At 45.8% G+C, this 26,639-nt stretch overlaps 1 protein-coding gene across 7 annotated transcripts; it reads left to right on the top strand.

Moving 5' to 3' along the window:
• The first annotated feature begins 1,897 nt into the window (after window positions 1-1,897).
• On the top strand, window positions 1,898-25,620 carry LOC103652837 (zinc-finger homeodomain protein 4). Of its 7 annotated transcripts, none has more exons than XM_020552470.2 (2): window positions 1,898-1,955; window positions 23,938-25,620. In XM_020552470.2, exon 2 carries the CDS (start codon window positions 24,028-24,030, stop codon window positions 25,174-25,176), a length of 1,149 nt encoding a protein of 382 aa, XP_020408059.1. In that variant the 5' UTR covers window positions 1,898-1,955; window positions 23,938-24,027; the 3' UTR covers window positions 25,177-25,620. The 7 variants fall into 7 exon arrangements, with proteins under 7 accessions (XP_020408059.1, XP_008678044.1, XP_008678040.1 ...); XM_008679822.4 differs by lacking the exon at window positions 1,898-1,955 and adding an exon at window positions 22,560-22,881; XM_008679818.3 differs by lacking the exon at window positions 1,898-1,955 and adding an exon at window positions 22,564-23,360.
• Window positions 25,621-26,639: the final 1,019 nt, after the last annotated feature.

Raw genomic sequence — 26,639 nt, 5'->3', positions numbered from 1 at the left:
CTTAGAGAATACGAAGGAGATATGGGACACCTTGAAGATGGCACACAATGGCGACAAAATGACGAGAATCACCAAGATGGAGCTCATCGAAGGTGAACTTGGGAGATTCACCATGAAGGAGAAGGGCCACAAGAAATGTACAACCAACTCAAGTCCTTGGTGAATCAAGTTCGCAATTGTGGGAGTAAGAATTGGGTGGATCATGAAGTCATTTGACTCATGCTAAGATCATTTACTGTTTTAGCCGCTATTCTTGTCTCCTTAATTTGCGAGAATCATAGGTATAAGAAGATGATGCCTAAGAAGATACTTCGCAAGTTTGTAAGCCATCAAATGATGGTTAATGATGCTAAGTACATCGATGATTTGACCAATGGGAATCTCACCACCATCAAGCCACAAGTTGTTTCCTTCAAGGCAAGAAGTGACGAAATCCCAAGCAAGGTGGCACAAGTTAAGATGGCACTCATCATCAAATGATTCAAGCAAGCTTTGAAGGGGAAAAAGAATAACGACACCAAACCAAGGGGGAAGCGCGCCAGCTTCATATGTGGTAAGACTAGTCACTTTATTGCTAACTGTCCAGATAATTGATGACTAGAATAAGGAGAAAAAGGGGAAGAAAGTAGAGAAGAAGAAGTTCTACAGAAAGAAGAAAGGTGAAGCCCACATCAACAAGTGGTGTGACTCGGCCAAAGCATGTTAGAAATCTCAATAGGGAGTTTCAAGGAACCATGTAAGGCTTTTCAATGAAGAAGGGGAGTTGGCAAATTGAAATAGTTTAAGTATACTTATAAAAGAAAATAGTACAAAATGTACATAATATTTTTCGTTTTGTTGTACACTAATTTTAGGGATGAGACGAGGGCTTTAGAGATGTACAAAGTTGTTCTTCATGTAGTGGCACATGTTTTCTTGGAAACATTGTATAGACATACACGCCAACATACACAACACATTCCCTCCGCCTATGAATGTTTTTGAGTGACCAAGGTAGCAGATCTTGGGGGTCATAAAGGCAAATATATCAGTCCACCACCAAAAGTATAGTTTGTCCAAAATGTGAAACCTATATATGCTAAGTCAAAATCTGTTGGACCAGGACCACCATAAAGTTTAAACCAAAAGAATGGTCAAACATAAAGAGCAAGTGTGTAAGTATCTTAAATGACAACAACTGTCATGACATGCGAATAACTAGTGTTGACTATTGACCACTTTACTAGCTTGAGTCATATATGTACTTATTCAACCACCACTATAATTAATACTCTTGTGGTTCTATGGTTGAATACATAAGCCTTCTATATACAATTGTCTATATCTATTAGTCAATAGTGTTCTATGAAATTAATATTGGTTGGACACATGTACCCTCTAAGTTGACATGTGTAGGCACATGTTTCTCTCTATGGGTCACCTATATTGTGCATGTGAAGGAACACATGACATCTGGATGTGAAGCCATGAATTCAATTTTAAAAAAAATTCTCTAAATAAGGTATATGCCACTAGTTTTATGGATGGTTTCTTTTATATCATGGCGAAAGGCATAGAGACGCATTATTCATGTTAGTTGAGCTCCATCTCTTATTCTTTTGTGGGACCAAGTAGCTATTAATGTGTTAGTCAACATAGGAAATAGTGTCAGTTATACTCACCCCTTGCTTTCCTCATCTTTTTTTGGCCTTCATTATTCCTTACCAACAACCAAGCCACTATATAAGCAAGGCTCGTTCTCATATTTCTACGTCTGATTACATTCAAGCAATGTGAGTTCAACTTAAACCATCTCAAAATATGTAATGCATCTCCGAGTACATTTTTGATAATTTCAAGTTTTTTGTCACATGTATTTGTTTTATAGTCTTCTCATGGTTGTTGTTGCATCTTTTAGGAGGATGAGACAAGGTGATGCTCTGATGTTGTAACATATCTCGGTTTTAAGTTTCAAGGTAACAATCACATGGTTCTTTGGACCACAACTTCCTTAAAATATGTAATTCTATAATGTTTTGATTCACCTTCTTCTATTGGTGTGTCACTTTAACATTCATTATATAAGAAATTTCTTAGTTTGAGGAATCACTTCATCCTATATGTGGCGGTAGTTAATTGAGGAGTTTGTTCTATGAATGTATATATGTGGGATTACTCTATATCCCTCATGTTTATACTAATAATTTAGATATGAGTAATGAGACAATGATATGATTAAAACCAAACAAAAATATGAAAACCAACATGATAAATTGCCTCATCCCTCAAACCAAATATAAAATTGTTATTTAATTTATCCATATCATTATTATTGTTTTGAAGATCACTCTATGTATTCTGTGTAGTGTTATATCATTTTGTGGGTATATAATAGTTGATATATTATGTCTGAAAAAGATATTATGTGTGCCCAGTTATGTTCATATTTGGTCGACATAATTCACAATATATATACATATATATATATATATATAATGGTGAAAACAACAAATGAATGGTATCCTAAAAGTTGGTTGATGCTATTTTTATGACCATTGTTGTTTTGGGCATATTGTCCGGTCAACCAATTTTAACCATCTATTTTTATCTAATGGAGCATAGGTTGCCTTCTTCTTTCAACCTACTCTTTTATTCTTTCTTTGACGAACAACGCCAACTCTCTCACTCTCACTTCCCATCCTCCTTTAGCCATTCATCCTGACTTCATAGCTACAAGAGTCTCTACCCCCTCTCCAACTGCGTTAAGACTAACTCCAAACATTCTTCCATATTTGTCCTCATATCTATACTCTCTATTATATTTTACATATGAGACATCTCTGACCATTCCCCTTATCTAGCTCCTTTATAGACTAAACTCAGTTATTTAACATTTTTATCAGTTTTTGAAGTTTATAATTCATAAAATATTTGTACTACGATAATACATATTATTATTATGTTATAAATATTAAATAGAGTTAATATCACAAAGAAATAGCATAATTAAAGTATAAGAGACAATAGTGCTCCCCTATTAGGGGTGTGATCGAATCGGACACTATCGGATATTACGTGATACACCCAGCCCAGGTGGGGTTGGCCGAGGCCCAACAAATTAGGGTTGCCCAGAGCCCAACAGTTCATTATGCACACCCAACTCAGGGAAAGGCCCAATCGCCCCAAAATACTAGTCCAATGGGGGAAGGGTGGCTCTCCCTTTTAAAGTGGCTTCCTGCTCCCAAGTTAAGCAAGGTGGGATAACTCTGAGGCTCATACGGTCACTGTCCGACTACAATTGGGCCAACTGGGCCAATTGTGTCTTTACCAACGGATAATAGTGGAGGATGTCCTCATCATTCCCACCTTCTTAAAATGGGCCCTAGCTCTGATACCAGATGATACACCTAGCCTAGGTGGGGTTGGCCGAGGCTCAACAAATTAGGGTTGCCCGGAGCCCAACAGTTCATTATGCACACCCAACTCAGGGAAAGGCCCAATCGCCCCAAAAGAATAGTCCAATGGGGGAAGGGTGGCTCTCCCTTTTAAAGTGGCTTCCTCCTCCAAAGTTAAGCAAGGTGGGATAATTCTGAAGCCCACACGGTCACCGTCCGACTACAATTGGGCCAACTGGGCCAATTGCGTCTTTGCCAACGGGTAATAGTGAAGGATGTCCTCATCATTACATGTTCCGTATTTGTTTTTGTATTTTCTCTTCGAATTCGGATTGAATATGAAAATTATTATGTTGTGTCGGATAAGATCTAAATGGATATCAGCATCTTACATATTCAACTTTGAGAATACGGATACAGATCGAATACTAAATACCTCAACTCGGATACGAACCGGATCTTAGCCCTCTTAGACGAATCGAATTCGAATATGGACGGATAATATCCGTACCATTTACATCCCAGTCCCCATATATGGTGAGAGTTTTTTCTCTTTCCCTACGTGAGGAGACCATATTCGTTTGGCTTTAATCCATATCGGTTTTAATTACTACTTCTACCGTGTTTTATCACTATAATTGCAGCTACAGCAGTCCAAACAACTGACTTTAATTGAACATCCCCTGTAGGGAATTAATAGTTGGAAGGTAAAAAGAAAGACCTCTATCTAGGGTAAACCAACTCACTTTGAACCTTCACCGCTTTGTTTTGGACCTTCTCAATACCAACAAGGTGCAATTAATTGTTGTCCTCCACCACCCGTCCGATGGCGCAAGCCTCTTTCCAAATGTGCAATAACACCTAGCCGCAAGGCCTGCAACAAACCAAAACGTAATCGTTGAACAACACTAGCCATATTCTTTAATCACCTGACAAGCTGTCTAATTTCAATAATCTAACCTTTAGGTACATGCTCTTATTGTTGATCTTCTAGAGTTCATAGGGTACAAGGGGGCAGTGTTGTGGTCGGTGTCCGTCCTCCGCAATATTTTTTCTTGACAAAACAAAAGAAAAAATCACACGCGTTAATGAATACGCAAAAGGAAAATAAAGAGGCTACGCCAATTAATGCATACCTTTCTAAGATGTTCACCTAACCTTAGTCGTTTGAATTGAAAAACTAAGCTTAGCCAAAAAAAGCTAGACACGTTGTGGCACTTTAGGCGCTAAACTAAACATCTCCTAAAAGTAACCAAACTTACACCAACCTCTATATATCATCTGCATTGAAAGAAGACTTTTGTCTCTTTCTTAAATGTTGTAATGATTCTTCAATAGAGTGTTTGATTTATTGGATGCATGAATCCATTTAGAGCCATGCGATCAAGAAATGGGACCTAGCTGCAATGTTTGGTGTTGGGACAAAGGCGAATGTGTCCCCCTCGCTCGCTGATTCCCACATCAACATATCAAAGACTGAAGGCCCCGAAGATGAGCCCTGCAAGCCGGGCCCGAGGACGACGCCCATGCGAAGGCTCAAGCGCTCCCTTCGCCCCGGTGAGCCGGAGCGAAGACCATTAAAGGCTTCGGGGCTCGGATGATCAAGACTTCGAAGACCCTACGTCTTGACCTCCATCCATGTAAAAAGAGGTCTGTGTACAATTCGGCCCATATTATAGGGCTCCGCCCGCAGGCCGCCGTGTGGGCATAGCGGGTCGGGCCACGTCTGTAATAAAGCATGATGTAATGACACGCTATAACCCCCGTGAGGAAATATTCTGGGGATAAACTAGGTAACTGAGGGTCTAATTGTCCTTGGCAGGGCCGGGCGGTCCCTTAGTTACCTATAAATACCCCTGTATTGTGCCATTGTCGGGGACAGAAAAAAAACACTGTTGCCCCAACGCTTTGTGTTTAGAGGCATCAAACTGTTTTCCATTCTCTCACCATCGGAATTTGTTGTCCCCGGATTAGCAAGTTCCAACATTTGGTGCCCACCATTCGTGCTACGACAAAGCATCCCCGCGATGGCCCCCAAGAGAGCGAATTTGAAGGCCACCGCTTCCGTCGACAACGCAGCGAAGGCAGCGCTCCTAGCCGAGAAGAAAGGCAAGGCTCCCATTGCTGACAACATCCTTCAGGAGGCCTTCGAAGATGACGCTGTCAACAGCAAGAGGCAACGCCAGGACAACCACCCTATGCCCGATGGTACTGTGCGCACCTGCAATTCCGAGGGGGCACCACGAGCACCCCCCACCAGGCTTCACTCATCCAAAAGGTGAAGACACCGTAGAAGACGGTGCGATTATGGCATCTCGGCCGAAGATCAGTTAAAGCTGCGAGCCCTGCGCATCAAGAACAACCACCTTCAAAAGCAAAAAGAAATACTCGAAGCCAAACGCCAGCGCATCACCATGCAAGCCAAAGTTCGACAAATGATATTGGACGAGGAACAAAAGTCTCAGGAACTAGAACAAGAAATCGCAGATATACAAGGCGAAGGCCCTTACCACCTGCAGCGTGGCCCCCTCGTGACCCCGGATGCCTTCCAACAAAATATAAAATGCGAAGGCCCATACCCGCAGCGTGGCCCCCTCATCCCTCCAGCCGCTTTCCAGGGAATTAGTTACCTCGACAAGCGAAGCCCGCTCACTCCGCAGCTCCAAGCTTCGCCTTGGCCTGCCAATTTTAGAGCCGACACTTACCCCAAGTACAACGGCAGCACAGATCCGACCCAATACATCATGAGCTACCAAGTCGTCGTTGCATCATCTGGAGGGGACAACGCCACCATGGCCAAGTCCTTCATCATCGCGCTCAAAGGCCCAGCCCTAACCTGGTATACTAGGCTGTCGCCACTATAAATCGAGTCATGGAAGGGACTTCGTGACAAGTTCTTATTGAATTTCCAAGGGTACAGACCAGGCACAGATGCCTTGGCTGAGCTATCACTCTGCAAGCAGCAAGAGAAGGAAACTCTTCGAGAATACTATAAGAAGTTCATCACGCACAAGTCGCAGTTTTAACCACAGTGTCAACCACGTAGCTCTCACCGACCCAGTGGTACAAACAAAGTGGTCCCATGTCCCACTCACCTTCGATGCCAGAGATGTCGACTTACGCAGTGCACCACACGCAGATGCCATGGTGATCAATTGCAGGGTGGCAGGTTGGGATCTAATCAAAGTATTGGTCGATAATGGCAACCAAGCCGACAACATTTTCCTGCACGCCTTCGATCGCATGGGCATCAACCACAGCCTCCTCAAGCCCGCAGACAACCCCTTATACGGTTTTGGAGGCAAAGGCACCTTCCCCGTTGGCAAAATAGAGCTACCGTTGTCATTCGGCACGGCGCCCAATGCGCGAAGCGAACAAGTCACCTTCGATATAGTCGACATGGTCTACCCGTATAACACCATCATCAAAACTGACTCCAAGGTTGTCGCCGGCCAAATCGAAAAAGACTACTTAGCCAAAGTGCACGTGCTAATGTAGTATCATGCTGCCATTCGAAGCCTCGAGAAACAATTCAGGGGCTTCACCCTACAACACATCGAGAGAAACAATAACGAAGAGGCTAACACATTGGCTAAAGAAGCAGCGAAGGGTGAAGCCCTGTCCTCCAACATATTTTATCACATAGTTGGTACACCAGCCGTCAGAAAACCCTAAAGGTCTGCAAATAACGCAAGACATCGATGGACATCGGATCATCAACCTCATAATGGCCGAAGACTGGCGGGCTCCAATAACCCTTTACCTTCAAGGCCACTACCACCCATCCGATCACCATGAAGCCAAAAGGCTTAAACATAGAAGCAAAGACTTCGCAATCGTCAACGGCTAGCTCTACAAGAAAGGAATCAGCCAGCCTATGTTGAAATGCATAACTGAAGCCGAAGGCATAGAGCTTCTCCGCGAGGTCCACAACGGTACATGCGGATCACACTCAGGACTGAGGGCCCTTGCAGCTAAAGTCATATGTTAGGGATTCTATTGGCCTGCAATCATATGCACGACCAATCGAGTAACCCAATCATGCAAAGCGTGCCAGAAATTCTCGCCTCGAACAGGCGCTCCTTCGCAATTCACCAAGCTCATCGCCCATACCTGTCCACTTCAGCGGTGGGGGCTTGATATTGTCGGACCACTGCCCATAACTCAAGGCAACCTCAAATTCACCTTCGTCGCTAACGAATACTTCACCAAGTGGATCGAGGCTAGGGCCGTATCCACAATAACATCCAAAACGGCACAAAAAAATTTTTGGCAGAATATCGTATGTCGGTTCAGAGTCCCATCCGAATTAAAAGTCGATAACACCAAGCAGTTCGACAACCAAGACTTCCGGGAATTTTGCAACTCCATTGGCACGAAGGCAGTGTTCGCCTCCGTTAACCACCCGCAATCCAACGGAGTAGTCGAGCACGCCAACGACAAGATTTTCAGCGCAATCAAGAAAAGGCTACTTGATGACAAAAATGGCAAATGGGCAGACCAACTAAACGAAGTCATATGGGCATTAAACATAACATAATCCAGAGTGACTGGGTTCACACCTTTTCGCTTGATGTACGGATCCGAAGCAATGACGTCGCAAGAGCTAAAGCACGGATCCCCATGAGCAAGCCCCACAGCCACCCCTGACGTCGACGAACCTACCTCTAAAAAATCATTGACGGAGACCGTGTCCTTGCTTTAGAGGCATTGAGCAAATACCAAGCACAGACTAAGGCATGGCGCGACAACACCGTCATCCCAACAGAGTTCAAAGAAGGAGACTTAGTACTCACCAGAACCATCAGAACAGAGTCTCGGGGCAAGCTTGAACCCAAGTGGGAGGGGCTCTACATTGTCAAGACCAAAACATCCCCGAATGCTTACAGGCTCACCTCACCATCCGGCGAAGACTTAGAACACTCGTGGAACGTGGATAACCTACGCAAATTCTTTGTCTAGTCCCAAGGCCTGAGCACCTTTGTAATTCTTATAAACAATGTCAATCAGGCCTGCACTCTTTGCGTCCCAGGGGGTGAGGTTTTTAACGACGCGGAGCCGTGTAATAAACTGCCACAAAAGCCCCCCCCCCAAAGAAAACAAGGTCAAACTGGCACCATGGTTGCAGGTGTCGAAAAAGACCGCGACACCGGTCTTAGGCATTCGACGCATAAACAGTCACCGCAACAGGTAGCCTAGACAGCCTTTGTGTGCGACACCGTTCGAGCAAAATTCGCTTGAGGGTGCAGCCAGAAAAAGCACAATAAGTGTGCGACACCACCCATAGGGTGCGAAGTCTTCCACGAAGACATCGTCCGAGCAAAAGTCGCCTAAGGGTGCAGCCAAAAAAAAGCACAATAAGTGTGCAACACAACCCACAAGGTGCGAAGTCTTCCACAAAGACACCGTCCGAGCAAAAGTCGCCTAAGGGTGCAGCCGGAAAAAGCACAATAAGTGCGCGACACCACCCACAGGGTGCGAAGTCTTCCACAAAGACACTGTCCGAGCAAAAGTCACCAAAGGGTGCAGCCAGAAAAAGAACAATAAGTGCGCGACACCACCCACAGGGTGCGAAGTCTTCCATAAAGACACCGTCCGAGCAAAAGTTTCCCAAGGGTGCAGCCAGAAAAACCAAAGTACGTAACAACACTCGCAGCGTGCGATCTCCCCTACATAAGCCACCATCCGAGCAGAAGTCGCCTAAGGGTGCAGCTCGATAAGTACAACACATGTGTAGTCACCTATCAAGCGCGGAGTCACCTACGAAATGTACACGTCCATCCACACCAAAATCGCCTAAACTTGCAGCAAACTCGCAATAGGCACAACAAATTACATAGCGCAATAGCAAATGAACAAACAAGCGACGGGCTCAAAGGCACCATCGCACAGCACAATAGTACACACTATACAACTTTTACCCCACAAACATGGACATCACAGTTCTATTGCGAAGAGGGGGAGGGCAGCGTTTTCACAGAATATCGCAACAGAATAGCGAAGGAAACAAATTGTCACATAGGCTCCTCCTTTGAAATAAGACATGCCTCTCGAAAATTGAACAACATCAACCTCAACTCTTCCCCCTCAAACTGGTCCTGCAGGTCCCCTTCTCCGATGCACCACCCAGACGTCGATGAAAGTAGCTCGCGCTGAGTACCCCGATCCGGTCGTGGACCACTTCGAAGACGGGTCCTCTCCATACCCATTCGGTGATCTCTTCTTCCACTTCACGAAGACTCATCGATGCCTTGTTTCGACACGTCCATCCTTTTTCGTCGCGAGTCTCCTACTCTCGCATCAATCGAGGTCGCCAGCACCTCGTGAGGGACGGATCACAGAGACTCCGACGCAGCCAGATCCAACGCTGCAAAATAATCTAAGTTGTCCTCAAAAGATTCGTCAACCCACGAGAAAGGGCTCCCCAATTCCCCTTCCTCTGAAGACCACGACCCAAAACCAGACCCCTTCGACACATTGTCGCTAAGAAAAGTTGCATTCGCATCCATCAAAATATCATTAATTTCAACATTATCAGGGTTTGCTTGCGTGAGCCCGGATGCCGGAACCTGCGCAGCAACCGACCTTCAGTATCACAAAAATCAAAACCATCAACCCTAAACCCCTAATGCATCTCTTCAACCTGCGTCGGAGCTACCGCCACCGCAGGGTCTTCGCCAGAACCTCCTGGAGGTGCTGAGAGCCCTTCAACTCCTACCTCCATCGTGCCACCCACCCAGTTCACTGAGCTTTCAAGACTGGCGAGGTCATCAGCTTCTTCTTCATTCATCATCTGCGAAGACAACACAGCATTTCACAGTCGAAAAAAAAATAAAAAATAAAAAATAAATAATATACATATATAATAAAAAATATACTTGTGCCAGCGCTCGGTCGGCCCTCTCCTGGACGATGCCACGACCATGAGGACCCCACATCCTATCATAAAGCACCCCTGCGGACCGCTTTAGCACATCATCTTCAACCTGGAAAACTCCACAATCGAAGTCCTCGTTCGCCTGATCGAAGACTTCGAAGTGCCTACATCCCACTCGGGACAAGGCATCCGCCGCCCCCCTCACAAGTAACAAGGGATGCGTAGGACATAAGGCTCGTTGCGATGGACGAAAGTGACTCCAGCTCCTCCTGTAGCCACCCAAGGAAGCAAAGACCCACCTCCTCCCCCAATTTATCGAAGGTAGCGGTCTGTGCACCGAGCTCACGGTACACTTCCACAAAAAGTGTGTGCGCCCACTTAACCCCGACAAGGGTGGAGGCCTCCATCTTCTCGCAACGGTTGCGGATGTTCCTTAGCTCCGACTCCATGTCAGCGGCGCCCTTGCGAGCGATTTCGGCCTCCGCGTGGACAGCCTGAGCTTCTGCGTGGGTGGCCTGGGCTTCGGCGTGGGCGTCCTAGGCCTCCGCATGGGTTTTTTCAGCGTCCTCCCTTCCTCGGCAAGTCGGCGACCGAGGTCTTCCCTCTCTTTCTCTGCCACTGAGAGTTTCTCCAGGAGATTGCGGCTTTTGTTCTCATCCACCGACTTGTCCCTTACCGCCTCCGTATGTTGCGTGCAGAGGCGCTCAATCCTTCCCTCAAGCCGCCTCCTCTCGGAAGCAAACTCTGAGGTCAGCGCTCCCGAGGCAACCCGCTCAGCGGAGGCACCTGACACCAAAAAAATGCAACATTCAAGACAACAGAGCAAGGAAAACCATACACCTACAAGCACTAATCACACTCACAAATTTCATCTGCTGCACGACTGACACGGCCACACCAGCAGCAGCGGAAGCGGAGGCGATCTCGCCCCCGACACAGAACCTCAACCATGGGTCCTCCGAAGTCCCCATGTCACCCTTCGCCGTAGGTCCCTTCGCCGCGACCACCAGGCCGGCAGCCGACGCTGGCGGCACAACCGTAAATTGGCCAGACTCTTGCCTCTACATCACAACCAAGTCAGAAACATGGACCCCCTTAACCAACGAAAAACCAAGACAACTCACTAGAAGGCGGCAACCCCGTCTAGGCATTGAACATGGTGACCCCACCCACCAGGTAGTCGTCTATGGACAACTCCGTGGCGGCTCCACCGGATCCCGTCACCACCGTCTCAGCAACGCACGGTGGTGAAGGGGGTCTTGGCGCCACAGCAGGCGCAACGAGCGGAGGCATCACGACGCCTGGCGCGGTGGCCTTCGCACTGGGTCGCGCCAGCTTCACTTCCTGGCGCGGGTCCACCAACTTGACGGGGGCCCGGTGTTTCTTCCGTTGCGCATCCTGACGGTCTTTCTCCATCACTGTCGACACAACAACACTAATATTCCTTCCGTAAGGAAAAACTTTAGGTCACGAGCTAATCGAGACGTAAAAAAATCTTCGCCAGCTGCCTGGGGTATCGGATCATTACTAGGCCATCGACCCCCGATAACCTTCAACATTCGCAAAGAGGTTTCTCAGAGCTCGAGCGAAGACATCAATTCCTCGGGAGACGCGCAGGTCTCTAGCAATTCCTCAACAAAATGACCAATTGCCCTCAGCACCGACTCTACAGCCGTCGTACCTAATTTTCTCTTTCTGAAAGCCGCACCTGGAGCCCTATCCCTTGAGGGACCTTCATCAGCCGAGGGCCTCACTTGCTTCCCTCAGGCGATCAGCGGTGTCGGCAGAGTCTCCCTTCGGGTAAGAACCATAAGGCAAATTATTTAGCTCAAACACACGGTTCAACCTGGCGCTGGAACCACGGATATCCCAACTCCTCAATGTTTCTGTCCTCGGCGCGTATTTACCGACAATCTTGACGGCTTCAGCCTCGACTTCGTGCACAAAAGCAGTCGCATCTCGGCCGCGCAGGTCCACGACAAAGGCCGGACTTCGCACCAATTGGCCACCCAATGTCAGCATTCGACGGGGGGTAACGTCGCCCAGTGCCCAACCATGCGCCAGGGGCCACACATCGCAGGCAATAAACTCTTCGTCTAAATCACATCCACTACTCAAGCGGACTGCATATCGAAGGGCCCCTCATCTTGATCTTCTTCTGCCACCTCAAAATGTGGAAATGTCACATAGCAATGCGAGCACAGGATGGCAGGGGGCAAACTCGGCAACCCTTCGACATTTCTGGGAGCCACATAAAACCAAAATTCCCACCAATTGCCCCACTTATTTCTGGCACATGGGACAATCTCGATAACTTTAGCCGAGGTCTTCCCAGTCCTCGTTGTGAAAGTGCATGATCCAAACTGAGCAATCTTATAACCTATTTTCCTTTTTTGCCAGCGCAGACAGTAATTCTTCGCGAAGACCACTACAGATGGATGCCCCTCGTATGAGGAGACAGCCCAGGCATACTTCGCGAGCGCCACTATGGAATTTGGTGTCAACTGGTGAAGTTGTACTTTGAATCTCTGAAGAACCTCGACTACAAACCGATGCGCCGGCAGGCGAAGACCAGCAGCGAAAAAAGCTTCAAAAATGACCAATTCACACTCCGGCTCAGGGACATCTTCAGCCCCTGGAGCTCGCCTGATGCCATTCCCAAAATAACCTAGTCGTTGCATCTCCAGCACACAGCCCAAAAATATCCTCGAGGTCCCGAACTCGACTGTGTGGCCGGGCTGCAGTTCTACCACCACCGAATCGCTCAACGTCTTCTCAGACGACAGCATGGTCGGCGATGTGCTCGTAGTGGACAAAGAAGAGGATGGCATGGTCACGTACCGTCGGCGGTGGCACGCGGTTTTCTTGATGCGAGCCAGATCACCGGTGGAGCGAGAGCAGAGAGGGCAGGCGAGCAGATGAAAAACTAGGATTTTGACAGCGCGAACTCGAGCAGGTAAAAAGCCTCAGCCGAGCTTACCTTTTTATAGGCGCGGAACGGTGCCTCGGGTAACCAGTAGTCCCACAGTAACACATCCCATCAACGGTCACATTTCAAAAACCCCGCGGGACCATTTTGAGCGAGGACAGCGTCTTCACCATCTTACGACAGTCTTCGGTACCAGCTGACTTAGTCGAACTGGCCCCTCGGAGGGCAATTGTTGGGACGAAGGCGAACACGTCCCCCTCGCTCGTCGATTCTCACATCAACATATCAAAGACTGAAGGCCCCAAAGATAGCCCCGCAAGCCGGGCCCGAGGACGACGCCCATGCGAAGGCTCAAGCGCTCCCTTCGCCCCGATGAGCTGGAGCGAAGACCATTAAAGGCTTCGGGGCTCGGATGATCAAGACTTCGAAGACCCTACGTCTTGACCTCCCTCGATGTAAAAAGGGTCCCATGTACAATCCGGCCCATATTGTAGGGCCCTGCCCGCAGGCCGCCGTGTGGGCAGAGCGGGTCGGGCCATGTCTGTAATAAAGCATGCTATAATGACACACTGTAACCCCCCGTGAGGGAATATTCTAGGAATAAACTAGGTAACTGAGGGACTAATTGTCCTTGGCAGGGCCGGGTGGTCCATCAGTTACCTATAAATACTCCCGCAATGTGCCATTATCGGGGATAGAAAAAAACATTGTTGCCCCAACGCTTTGTGTTTAGCGACATCAAACTATTTTTTCATTCTCTTACCGTCAAAATTTGATGTCCCCAGATTAGCAAGTTCCAACATTTGGTTCATGTGGCGCCAGACGATCGTGAAAGGTCCCATTACGAGAAAAATGGCCTGCAAACCCATTCTGCTTGCGTGCGGGAGCAACCGATGCCCGATGAACTTACTATCCGTGGACCAAACGCATAGGCCAGTCATCATCATCTCAGGGTCAAAGGTGTCAGTGCACTTGAGCGCATATGTTGTGACAGCATCAATTTTAAAGTCACTAGAGTACCAGGCTCTCATTTATCTCTATTTAGGCTATGTGCTTCTATGAGGTTGAAATGCGTTCACGGTCACTATATCGACTCGATATAATAATTATGAATCAATATAAATCAGGCCGCCTCTCCATCTCCCTCCTCCCTCAAACCCTACCTGCCACCACCTCTACATCTTCCTTCTCCCCCTCACTGTCGCCATAGGAGGCTGCTAGACACTGTGCAGACCCCAAGAAAGACAGCAGCAAGGGGCTTCTTCCTCTTTTGGCTGCTAGGGTGTTGTGAGGGTGGTTGTTGAATGCTTCAGGAGTGGCGATGTTCCAGGTGCTGGGGCGCGAGTCCATGGCGACGTGGTCGGCCAGCAGACGGCTGCGCCGGGTTGTCATCGTTGAGGCGTTTGCGCACGGCGTTCTTGCAGTCGTTGTTGACTCAGGACCTCTCCCGGATGCTAGAGTCTATGGCGCTGCTCGTTTGCACTCTAGACGAGCTCAAGGCTGCCATCAGCCCACTAGGAACAACTCGACATGTCTTCATCGGCTTAGTCAACGGCGAGGGCAACAACTCGATCTGTGGCATGTGGCGACAGCGGGTGCTCATCGTGTAGCCTGTGAATGAGGTGGTTTGTCCTGCGTACTATGGCGGCGGGGGTGAGGAGGGGCTCATCTCGTCACTGGCAATGGTGGGGGCTCATCCTATTGCCGTTGACGGTGGTGCCTCGTCACGTGGCCTGTGGTCCAGTGTCCCCCCTCTCACCTTGTGCGGCATGGTGACTCGGTATTGTGGCTACATTTATATTCGGTGGCTGGATTTGGTGCCCCACATATTGTAATCATCCCTCCCACCCTGCCCCTATTGTGGTGCTCATTTGACCGTGGCGAGACAACACGCCCTATGAGATGGCGGCCATATCCAATGGCTTCATGCTCGGGTTAGGTGTCTCGTGTTCAGCGACCATCAATGGATTTATCATGGTGTTTATGCCCCTAGGGTTTTGGCTTCGGTGGTTCCTGGAGCTGGCCCTATGGCGCCACCACCTTTGGTGTGACGGATGGTATCCAGCTCGTGGCAGATGTGACTATATCTCGCTTCTTTATCTTCATATCTTGTGCGTACCATCCATACAAACCTAGGGCTCGAGTCATCTTGGAGTTGATTCACAAAATCCTTTGCTCGAGGGACACATTCTATTTTTAGATGCAACATATGGACTCTGTTTGTGTGCTTATTGGCTAGTTCGCAACTCTGTCTTCATAGGACGGTCTACCTAAAAATTGGATGTTGTCATAGAGCTCATGGTCGTTTGATATAAGCCAAGATTTGGTGGTATACCGGCATGAGCATGGAAAGAAGGTGGAGGCAAGGCTAGTGATCTTTGATTTTGGTGGGACTTTTGGGTGCCAGGCTCGTCGACTTTGAGGATAAATCTCTAGGTCTAATGTTAGTTGGTTGTGCTTAGCATTGACCTTGATGAAGGCATTGTCTAAAGTATCGAGAGTCTTTTCTCTTGATTGAAAACCTTTGATCTGACATTTTTTGGTTGGGTCATCGAAAAACGTATGTCTTATTCTTCCTAAAGACGTTGCTAAGAGAGCCTCAATCTCAGTTCTTGTTTTGCCTGGTTAGTAGTTGGCTTCAAGATTATGTTGTGAGTGTTAGCTCGCTTTGAGATGAGTATGTTTCTCCTTTTTTTTCTTTTCTCTCTCTCTTTGTTTGGCTGTGTACACCTTAGTGTGTAGAGGCCCGGAGTAATCTTAGTAATCTTGTATCATCTTGATATAATTGTCTAAGATTAATAGAGCTTCATTTATCGAAAACATCAATAAAAATCAATTTTAAAGGTTTGACTAGGAGTATCCTTTAACCCACATAAAACTCTATATCCTAACAAAGGTCATATTTAGATTCAGTCTAGGTAAACTTTAATAAACTAATTTGACCAGCTAATGTTTAGTTGGGGTCGTTTGGATTCTTTACTTAATTGATGTTTATTTATCGCGTTCTCCTTATTTGTATTTAGCGCAATTATATGGACATGAAAAAACAGAAGGGTAATTTAGTCATTACTCATGTTTTAGTTGAGTTTAACTAGGTTGGAACAACTAAAAGGATTGTGTAGGAACTAAATTTTAGCGAGTTGATCCAAACAATTGCAGAATGTTGATTGCGCTTGGGTCCACTTCAAATTATATAACCTTCGAGGAATTTATACTATCATAACAAAACCATAATAATTAGGAAAAAATTTCGTCTTAGGAATGAAGTGTTATCAAGAAGACATTTAGTTAATATTATACTACCACTCCTAAAAACCATACAATTCAAGACAGTCTCAAACAGATTAGCGTGGGACTCAAATTACCATGTTAATATGTTATCCTTATTTATTAGACATTTTCTATATAAAGAATTAAAGATGGCTTGTTACTTGTTAGATGGTTAATTGCCTTTGACCTTAGTTATTTGTGCATGCAGCTATAGTTAAAAAGTTTGCATGCATATGTGGGATCGGTCAAATAGAGAAAAGGTATATACAGTCGAGTTTATATACGTGGGACAAAATTTGAATCCTGGAATAAAAACTTTTGGCTGATGAATGGAGTATAAAGGAAATGTCGTCATGCTCCATTATTTAAAATATATATCGAGATAAACAAAGAAAAACTCCAGTAATTGAAATCTATGGTATTCGGAAATAAAAAATGTATTTTATAAAGATTTTCTTGCACGAAGCAACACATATATTTTATAAACCAAATTAAAATGTTAAGAACGAAACAATGAACAATTAACAAGGCCAGATCCAAGGGGGCTGCCTGGGCTCCCCGTGGGCCTAATTCCCAGAGAGATCAACCGAGTCCAAAATCCATATGACAACCTTTAAGCTTCAGCCCTTGCCTTGAGCCCTTGACCCATATGACAATTAACAAGGCCAGATCCAAGGCCGCGCTGCGGTGCTCCACAGTCCACACCCGATCTCACGAACTCCGCTCTTCAGCATCCGCATGTAGCCCCTCATTATTTGACCCCACCATTTCGCGTTGTTCGCTTCAGATTAAAGTCAGTTATTGGAATTGTTGTAGCTGTAATTTATATTGACAAAAATATTGTTATAGAAGCAGTAGAAGACGATATGGATTAAATCCAAACGAATATGCACAATATGACAGTTGTTGCGCCAATTAGATCGGTTAATGACTAGGCAGTGGCGAAGCCACCAGGGGTGCCGGAGTGGGCATGGCACCCCCAAGTCAGATTAATGTATCCTATAGCCTATTATCTTACTGGCAGTTTATTATTTAGTAGCCTGAAACCCTTAATTTTTCCATCAACACACGACGGACCTTTTATCACTTTGTGCTTCCTTTAATCTAGTACTTGGCTCTTTTGACATGGAAAAGGTATGCTCTCTAATGGAAAAGTATTATCCTACAGATTTCTCAAATAAAAAAAGAATGCAATTAGAGTGCCAATTGCCACATTTTCAACTTGATGTTTGCAACTATCCAGAACTAAAGGGTTTATCATCTTTGGCTGATTTAACAAGTGGATTAGTTAAGCTGGGTAAAGATTCTTCTTATCCGATGGTAGATAAATTATTGAGATTACTCTTAACTCTTCATGTGTCAACTGCGACCACAAAGAGAGCCTTTTCAGCTATGAAATTTGTGAAGACACGTCTTCGAAGCAAAATGGGAGATGCTTATTTACGAGATTATCTGGTCGTTTATATTGAAAGGGAATTAGCGGCAATGATTTGTTCTGATGATATTATCAAGGTCTATGATCTAGCTAATACACGTAGAGCTAAATTCAAAATAACTGAGATGTAATTTTATTTTGTTTGACAAAATAGATGTTGTTTTATTATACTGTTTTTAATGAAGATTATATATCAATATATATATTATGGTTGGTTCCCTTGCCATTTTTATATTGTGTCCTTTCTAATTTAGTCGCTTAGAGGCTAAGCCTGCCCCCTCTGCCTTCGAATCCTGGCTTCGCCCCTGTGACTAGGGTTGAAATGGCACGTAGGTTGAAACATTCAACCGGCGTGATTCTCAGCTGTAGCACCTACCCAGTCCTTGCCCAAAACGATCATAATCGGAGCCCATACGGGCCCAACTTCAACTTGGCATGAACCCAAGCAGATTCAGAAATTCTAAAGTGGGAGTTAAATATCACTTGGGAAATACAACAACATATGTTTGTCATTGACATGACAACTCTTCAATCCTGAATTCAGCAACCTAAAATTTACTCCCTCCGTCCCAAAATAATATTCATTTTAAGGTGTTAGTAAATTCGTAAAATATTTAATGTATATATTTTATATATGTGTCTAGATTTATTTTCATCTATTTGAATATAGACACAAAAATTTGGTGCTAAAACGAACAGTAGAATAAAACGGAGGGAGTATTTAGATACACAAAAGGGATCCATACATAAATAAATTTGTCCCCGTTGGTATGCAATGCACATCACGCATAAATAAATAAAATATGAATACATATATGACACTGTTTTTGTTTTAAGCTTTTATGCCCTGTAATAATAATTTTGCATTGGTCTGGTTTTCTCACTTGTGGTGATGATGCTTGATGTCCTTCCATTATCTAAGAAAGCGTCATATATATTCTTAACATATACTGCAGGCACAGTAGAATTTCGCTGACACTTTTCAGTAATTAAATACTCAGTGAAATAACATCAGACAGACATAGTGCCAACAAACAAAAGGAAAATTATCAAGCAAAACAAAGATGCACAGATCGAAGGTCTGCAAAAGTAGCTAGAATGAGCGAGGTTTAAGTGAGAATAAAGCAGCTGGATATCGAGGAATAAAGTGATAGGGATATGCAAGGCCAGTGGGAGAAAAACGAAAGGCCAGGCAAAAATGCCCATTCACTAGTACAAAAAGGCTCAAAGCCTGCGGCACCCATATATTTTTACAGGCGGATCCGGTTATCCACCGACTGTGCTATTTTTAGTGGCGGTTCCTTAAGAAAACCGCCACTAGAAATCGTATTTCTACTGGCGGTTCCTTAAGAAAACCGCTAGTAGAAATCCATGATTTGTAGTGGCGGTTTTCTTAAGGAACCGCCAGTAAAAATACGATTTCTAGTGGCGGTTTTCTTAAGGAACCGCCACTAGAAATCATTTTTATCCTTAATTTTTCGAGTTTTTCAAACGACCTCGTATGATAAAACCACCAAAATAAAAGTTGTAGATCTCTAAAAGTTATGAAACTTTGTAGTTGACAACTTTTTTATTTGAACTCATTTCGGTTCTCAAAAATTGAATCTAAGTATGTCAAATTTAAAATTCAAATTTTGCAAACTACCTCGGATGAAAAAAGTGTCAAAATAAAAGTTGTAGAACTTCAAAAGTTATTTATCTTTGTAGTTGACAACTTTTTTATTTGAATTCGTTTAGGGTCTCAAATAAGCAATTTACACTCAAATGGTTGTAATATGTGGAGAAAACAACTACAAACTAGACACAAGTCATGTCATAGACGGAGTGGTAGTGGAGGGTACGCGCAAGGGTGAGGTCTACGGTTCGATTCCTAACAACCGCGTAGCGCGCGAATTTTGCGCGAAAAATGTCGCGACTTGCGACTATAAATTTTTTTACTATTTTTAAAATCTGTTTTATGTTTTCTGGAAACGATTTGCACTGGCGGTTTTATTATGTCGACCGCCAGTGAAAATCGATTTTCACTGGCGGTTTTATTACGTCGACCGCCAGTGAAAATCGATTTTCACTGGCGGTCTTCAGTTACCCGCCTGTAAAAATGATGATTTCTACTGACCTCTAGCACTGGCGGTTACGAAAAACGTCACTGTAAATATGTTTAGGACCGTCAGTATAGAGCTTCTCTGTACTAGTGATTATTGCATTACGTACGAGAGCTGAGCCTGCCGAGGCTAGGAACGAGCCAGGCATGCATGAAAACAAGGGAGGGGAAAAGGAAAGGAAATTTATTTCTTTTATAATAATAATAATAATAATAATAATAATAATAATAATAATAATAATAATAATAATAATAATAATAATAATAATAATAATAATAATAATAATAATAATAATAATAATAATAATAATAATACAGAGAAAGCTAAGGTTGTGTGCCTTTAAGCTTTTCCCCTTGGGAGACAGATATTCCTGGATCATCCAGCCTTATATATTGTTCTAAAGATCTCATGGAGGAAAGAATGGACATTCCTTGTGATCTATGGGGGGACATTCAGTTGATAGAAAGAAAAAGTAGGGCGTCTTGTATGTACCCTAAAGATCATTCTGCGTGCGCTTTGCATGCTTAGGCGGCACTTTATAATATTCACCACCAAAAGAAGTGATTAGGACCTTTCTCCCTCCCACACGGAAAAAAAGGGGGGTGTGTGGGGAATCTAATTCCCATGCAGCAAGGTGATATATAATATATAGCCGCAGATGATTCCATCATGCGTGTGACCTATAGCTAAGTGCGACTTGTGGTTGCTGTTAAAGAAAGACTTGGCAATTTTAGCTTTTCTTTCGAGGCAGTCAGAGGGGCAATGTTTGTGCAGCGAAGGAGAAGAAGAGCACCCACTGATCATCCATCCACTAGTGTGACTAGGCATATATAGACGACGTACGTAGCCATGCACAGGCCCAGCGAATTGAAGGAGAGAGAGAGAGAGAGAGAGAGAGAGAGAGAGAGAGAGAGATTGAGAGAGAGAGAGAGAGAGAGAGAGAGGAAAAGTTGCAGGATCCAAAGATTTGGGTTAAGTGGGCCTATAAGGACGGCAGGAATGCATATACCCCTTTGCACACCCCAAGGTAAGGCGTGATGCAGTAGGTGCTAACTCAAATCATGCCACTGCCCAATTATGAGAATCTTTGAGATGACATCTTGTACTCACTCTCATCTATGAGCACATGCTCGCTCCATGTCTGTTGTCTGAACTGAACTAGGTTTTATTTTTTAAAAGAAAAAATGAGTGTAGGATTTGTCTTGATCAGGGTATAATAATAATCATATATATGTAACTAGTCTAACCAGTGGCTCTGACCAAAACAGAAAGTGTGTCAATCTAACCATGTCCCCTAATCTGAACTTTGTTGATTGCTAGCGCCACTGCTTTTATGCTAGAGTACATGCCGTTTTGACCCCTCCTCCCCCAGCCTTGGGGGCTGCAAACTGCAGACCTCATGCTGTGTGTTGCGCATTTCTAAGGAGGCCCAAGGGGGATTTGATTGGTTAGTGGCGTGGTCATTGTTTTTTTTTCTCCTTCCCTGTAGAATGAAGTGGTGTGGTCATTGTGGGGTATACCATGCATTAGGACGTGCGTGGGGGGGGGGGGGGGGGGGGGGGGGGGGGGGGCACGGTCAACTCTCAGGGCACAATGATACGCTTCTCTGTGTGATACAGACAAACCCACTATACATGCTCTGCTACAGTCTCTTAGCTCACATTATGTAAAAAAAAATACAGTCTGATTGCTGAAACATATATGCTTGTTGTTAATACTGTTACTTATATATCACTATAATTGGAGCCTTAAACATTTGCAAGCTGGTAGCAAATTTTTTTTGGCAATTAAGCATGATATAGAACTAGTATTAAATAATAATTATTTGTGTGATCTTTAATAACATTTAGAATATTGTTTTTGGTTTCCTTATTCTGTTATTGTTGTTGTTGTTTTTGTTGTTGTTGTTGCTGCTGTTGCGGTTTGTATTATTATTTAGATTAGATTGATGAATCAAGGTTAGACACTTAGAGCCATTCCAAGCAGTGTCAAACTAGCAATTGCTCGGTATTCTTCGGGCCACCAAAGATTAGTTTATCACTGTGTGTGTCGTTCTTTTGTGCTGGTTTGTGATATGTTTCCGTTGGAAAAGTAGTGTGGGAGTCTGGGAGATAGGGAAGCCCTGCCATGCATGTGGGCTTTGTGACTCATCAAACTATTCTTCTACTTATCATAATCCTAAATAAGAAAAATGTCTACTCTTGCCATTTTAAATTGTAAATCATTTTAGCCTTTTTTTCTATATACATGGTAAAAAAACAGTATACCTGCATGTATATTATAATCTCGAATTATACAGAATAAACAAATCGAAGAAAGAGAAATAAATACGGACGTGAATAGGCTCCGACAACCGAATTGATATTATCCCTCTATCACGCATGAGAAATAAATACGGACGTGAGCACAGGGGTTGTGTGAAATGGCCCTTGAGGCATTAATTGAGTGCTTAGCAGCATTTTTTCCCTTTGAGAGAGAATCTGAGAGAGAGAGAGAGGAGGAGGGTAAAAATGTCAGTGCCTGGCTATTTTTCCTCTCTCTCTTCTCTTCTCTGACAGGCCGCTGAGAGACTCCTCCCCCCTCTCATCCATCTTCTCTCTGAAATAACTTTGAATATCTGACAGTGCAAGCAAAGCAAAGCAAAGCGAGCACCAAACACTACTGATATTTCTCTTCATATAATTCCTACTGGAAAACAGATAACCCCCTCATCCATAAGTGCGTCTCCCTCTTTTCCTCTCTCCGGCTTTCTTTTATCGCCACATCGCAGCAGCTAGCGTGCCCTAGCGAGGCCCTCTAGTCACCTCACCTCACTGCAATGGTGGAAGCTGCAAAGGCTGAAGCCCTTGCCCCCCTGCTCCTTTGTCCTCTCGATTAGCCCTTGACGCAACAAGGTTGGTTGGCTTTTGGTCTCTTGGTCTCTCTCTCTATCTCCCTTTCTCTCTCCTCCTCCTCCGCTGTTCAGACAGGGAGAGCACAGAGCAGCCTGCTAGTGGAAAACCTCTTGTGGCTTCCGAGACTCACACACAAACAAACAAAAAAACAAACACTGCACTAGGCTTAAACACAAAACATCTGCAGCAGCATGAGAGCTCCTCCTCTTCCTCCTCAATAGCTTTAATTTAGTCCGTGTCTCGTTCAAGGAGAGGGAGTTAAGAGTGAAGTGGTGTGTTGTAAAGCCTAGGATTAGAGAGAGAGAGAGAAGGGGAGGTGTCAGAGGCTCGTCCATATAGCTCATACATATACACATCTAGTGGGGGAGGAAAACAGAAGAGTATAAGAGTAGGTGCAGTATATCAGTAACCAGTAAATACTTGGACCCAGCAGTAACCAGGACCAGGAGAGATCATCAAAGTAACCTTGCTGCCTTTTGGTAAGAACAACATCCTCACTGTTCATCCTTCTTCCTTCCACTATAGCCGAGTAGCTTTCTCCTTCCTTCCGTCCTCCCTTGCTTCCAACTTGTATGTAATGTAATCTTGTGCGCATTGCATTGCATTGCATGGGGAAGAGCCCAAGAAAGTAGCAGAAGAAGAAGAAAGAAGCTGGCAAGATAGATATGTAGTATAGGGCATGGCAGCAAGCACAGATAACAATATGCATTATTCTATGGCCTCAAAATTTAGCAGCTTGCTTACAACCTCCCTCCTGGGGTTTGCAATTGCAACTAGTATCTTGTTGATAAGGTCCCAAGATCCCCCACCAAGCACCTCACCGCAGGAGCACCCTTTTTGTTCTCTCTGATCCCTCCTCCTCCTCCTCCTCTCTCTCTCTCTCTCACAGTCTCTCTCTCTTTCCTTCAGTGCCTTCTGCCTGTGTTGAGAGTCCCAAGAAGCACTGAGAATTTTGTTGCATCTACCCTTGAGAGTGAGGGGAGCTAGGAGCTCTCTGGGCGCCATTGGCCTTTTCTTGCTCGCTCTCTCATCATGGTTTCCATTGTGCCGCTGCAGAGAACAGAAGCGTCAGCAGCACCAGCAAGAAGCATCTTCTCTCTGGAGCGGCGCCTCCGAGAAGAGGACGACGGATCGGGACCAGGAGGCATGGATCTATCTGGCACGCAGGGCGAGCTCGCGATCCCAATGCACGCCAACGTCGCGTCGCCCTACGGAGCCGGCGTCGGCGGCCATGTCCTGCAGCTGCACCGTGACCACGGCAGCAACAACGGCCAGTCTCCGGCGCCGCCGCTGCCACCACCGCCTGCCGCGGCGGAGGAGACGGAGAGCTCGGCGAAGAAGCGCGGTCCGGCAGCCGGGGCCGGCGGCGGCGGGGGCAGCTCCACGGTGAAGTACCGGGAGTGCCTCAAGAATCACGCGGCGGCCATCGGCGGGAACGCCACCGACGGGTGTGGCGAGTTCATGCCAAGCGGCGAGGAGGGCTCGTTGGAGGCGCTCAAGTGCTCCGCCTGCGGCTGCCACCGCAATTTCCACCGCAAGGAGGTGGACGACGAGGACGACGACATGTACGGCGCCGCCGAAGGCTTCAGCGGCCTCGGTCTCGGCCTCGGCCTCGGGCACGGCCACGGCCACCGTGCCGCCCGCCGCCTCCTGGCCCCCGCCATGGCGCACCCGCACCACAAGAGCGGCGGCGGGGGGCTCCTGATCTCCGGGGCCGACCCCTACGCCGCCTACGCGTCGGCGCGCGCGCTCCCTCCGGCGCTGCCGCCGCCGCCAGGGCACGCCCACCACCACCACCAGTACGTGATGCCGCTGAACATGATGCACACCTCGGAGTCCGACGACATGGAGGGCGGCCGCGGCGGCTGCGGGGACGCGGCGCGCGGCAGCGGCGGGTCGTCGTCGTCCAGGAAGCGGTTCCGCACCAAGTTCACCCCGGAGCAGAAGGCGCGCATGCTGGAGTTCGCGGAGCGCGTGGGGTGGCGCCTCCAGAAGCTGGACGACGGCATGGTGCAGGCCTTCTGCCAGGAGATCGGCGTGAAGCGGCGCGTGCTCAAGGTGTGGATGCACAACAACAAGCACAACCTCGCCACCAAGCGCCTCGAGGCCTCGCCGGCGCAGGAGCAGGCGATGGCGGGCATGGCGTCGCCGCCGCCGCCGCCGCCACCCCCACAGCTGCACTTGCCTCTGCAGATGCCCGCTGGAGTCATGCCGCCGCCGCCGCCGCCGCCGCAGGCCGGGTCGTCCTGTCACCGCGGCGGTCCCGGCTCCCCGCTGCCGCTCAAGCTCGAGTGACCACCGACAACCTGACAAAAAACAAGAAGAGGGTGACCACCATTGGTGGCCGTTGATCCGTCCTGGTGGTAAGTGGTAAACTAGCTAGCTAGCAGACCGACGGACCGCATCGATGGCTATTTCACTGTTCCATTAGTCCATTCCTTCCCAAGTGATCTATCTACCGTCGTCGTCCAAGCAGGGAGAGAAGTGGGTGATGAACTTTTCTTGAAACAACAAAACGAACAAAGTCCAGGTTATTATCGTCTCTTTTTTTTCCTTCCCTTTTCCGGTGCTCGTTGCTTTGTCACAAGGTAGGGGAGCAAGCAACCAAGCATGCATGATAGTAGTAGCTGATTTCGACTGGACTGGACTGATTTCCTTCCAATTTTTTTTCCTGATGGTGAAGAAAACTAAATATCCTACTAGTATCTATCCTCCATTTATGTTATGTGTTAGTATTCATTTTCTTGGCTGCTGACCTCTTACTCTATTTCATCGTTGATCGAAATTGGGGGATGAAGACGAATTGAGGTGTCGTTATGGACAACATCTTTTCGTTGAGTTCTGTGCCGGGGATTTGGAATTGTGTGCGTGCATGATGGCATGACGCGGCAGAGCGAGGGTTCAGGATCACTGTTTGCTCTTGTGCCATTGATTTTAGATGCCAGCGTAGCGTCGAGATCATCCATACTCTGCATCTGCATATGGCGGTCCCGCATGATCCCATATGACTAGTTGCCAGATGCCAGTGTACTGGTTGCTAAGGGCCTGCATGCAAATATTTTGAAAGCTAATTTTAGCACATTAGGCTCAAAATAGGTTGCTCATAAATTGGCTAATTGTTAGCTAGAGGCTTGATAATTTGTTTGCAGATTAGCCATTTAATCTTTACTAATAAGTGTTAATACATCATAAAAAGATAAAAAGACGATTCATGCCTTAGTTGGTTTCATTTCTTTCTTTTGTGCCTATTTGTTTGCCGACTATTTATTATATTTTAAACATCTATTAGCCAGGACTACATATATATTCTAGATAATTGTTTGTCAGCTAATTATTAGCCACTAGTCAATAACTAGTAGGAGGATCCAAATAGGACCTAAGGGGGTTTTTGAATGCACTAGAGCTAATAGTTAGTGACTAAAAATTGTTAGTAGAATTCAACCGCTAGATCATCAAAGTTTAGTTCTTTGTACGCTGCTCCTACTCCTAGTACTGAATTATGAAATATTTTGAATTTTTAGAATATTATTTTTATTATATAGTACCTAGATATAGTGTATATCTAAATAGTAAAAGCTATAAATGTAGAAAAAAAACCCTTATAATTTAGAACTAGTTGCTATTAGTTCACTTTAGCTCATTAAAGGTCTGTTTGAACTATTAGCATAAAAATTAGCAGCTAAAATTGATACTATCGATTCAAACAGACACGCTGCTAACAAAATCTACTCATTATTAGCTAGAGGTTCCAATAGCAA

This window comes from Zea mays, chromosome 4 (genome assembly GCF_902167145.1).
Source record: "Zea mays cultivar B73 chromosome 4, Zm-B73-REFERENCE-NAM-5.0, whole genome shotgun sequence".
Lineage (NCBI taxonomy): Eukaryota > Viridiplantae > Streptophyta > Magnoliopsida > Poales > Poaceae > Zea > Zea mays.
Note: the sequence above shows the minus strand (reverse complement) of the source record. Positions and strands in the feature narration are given on the sequence as shown.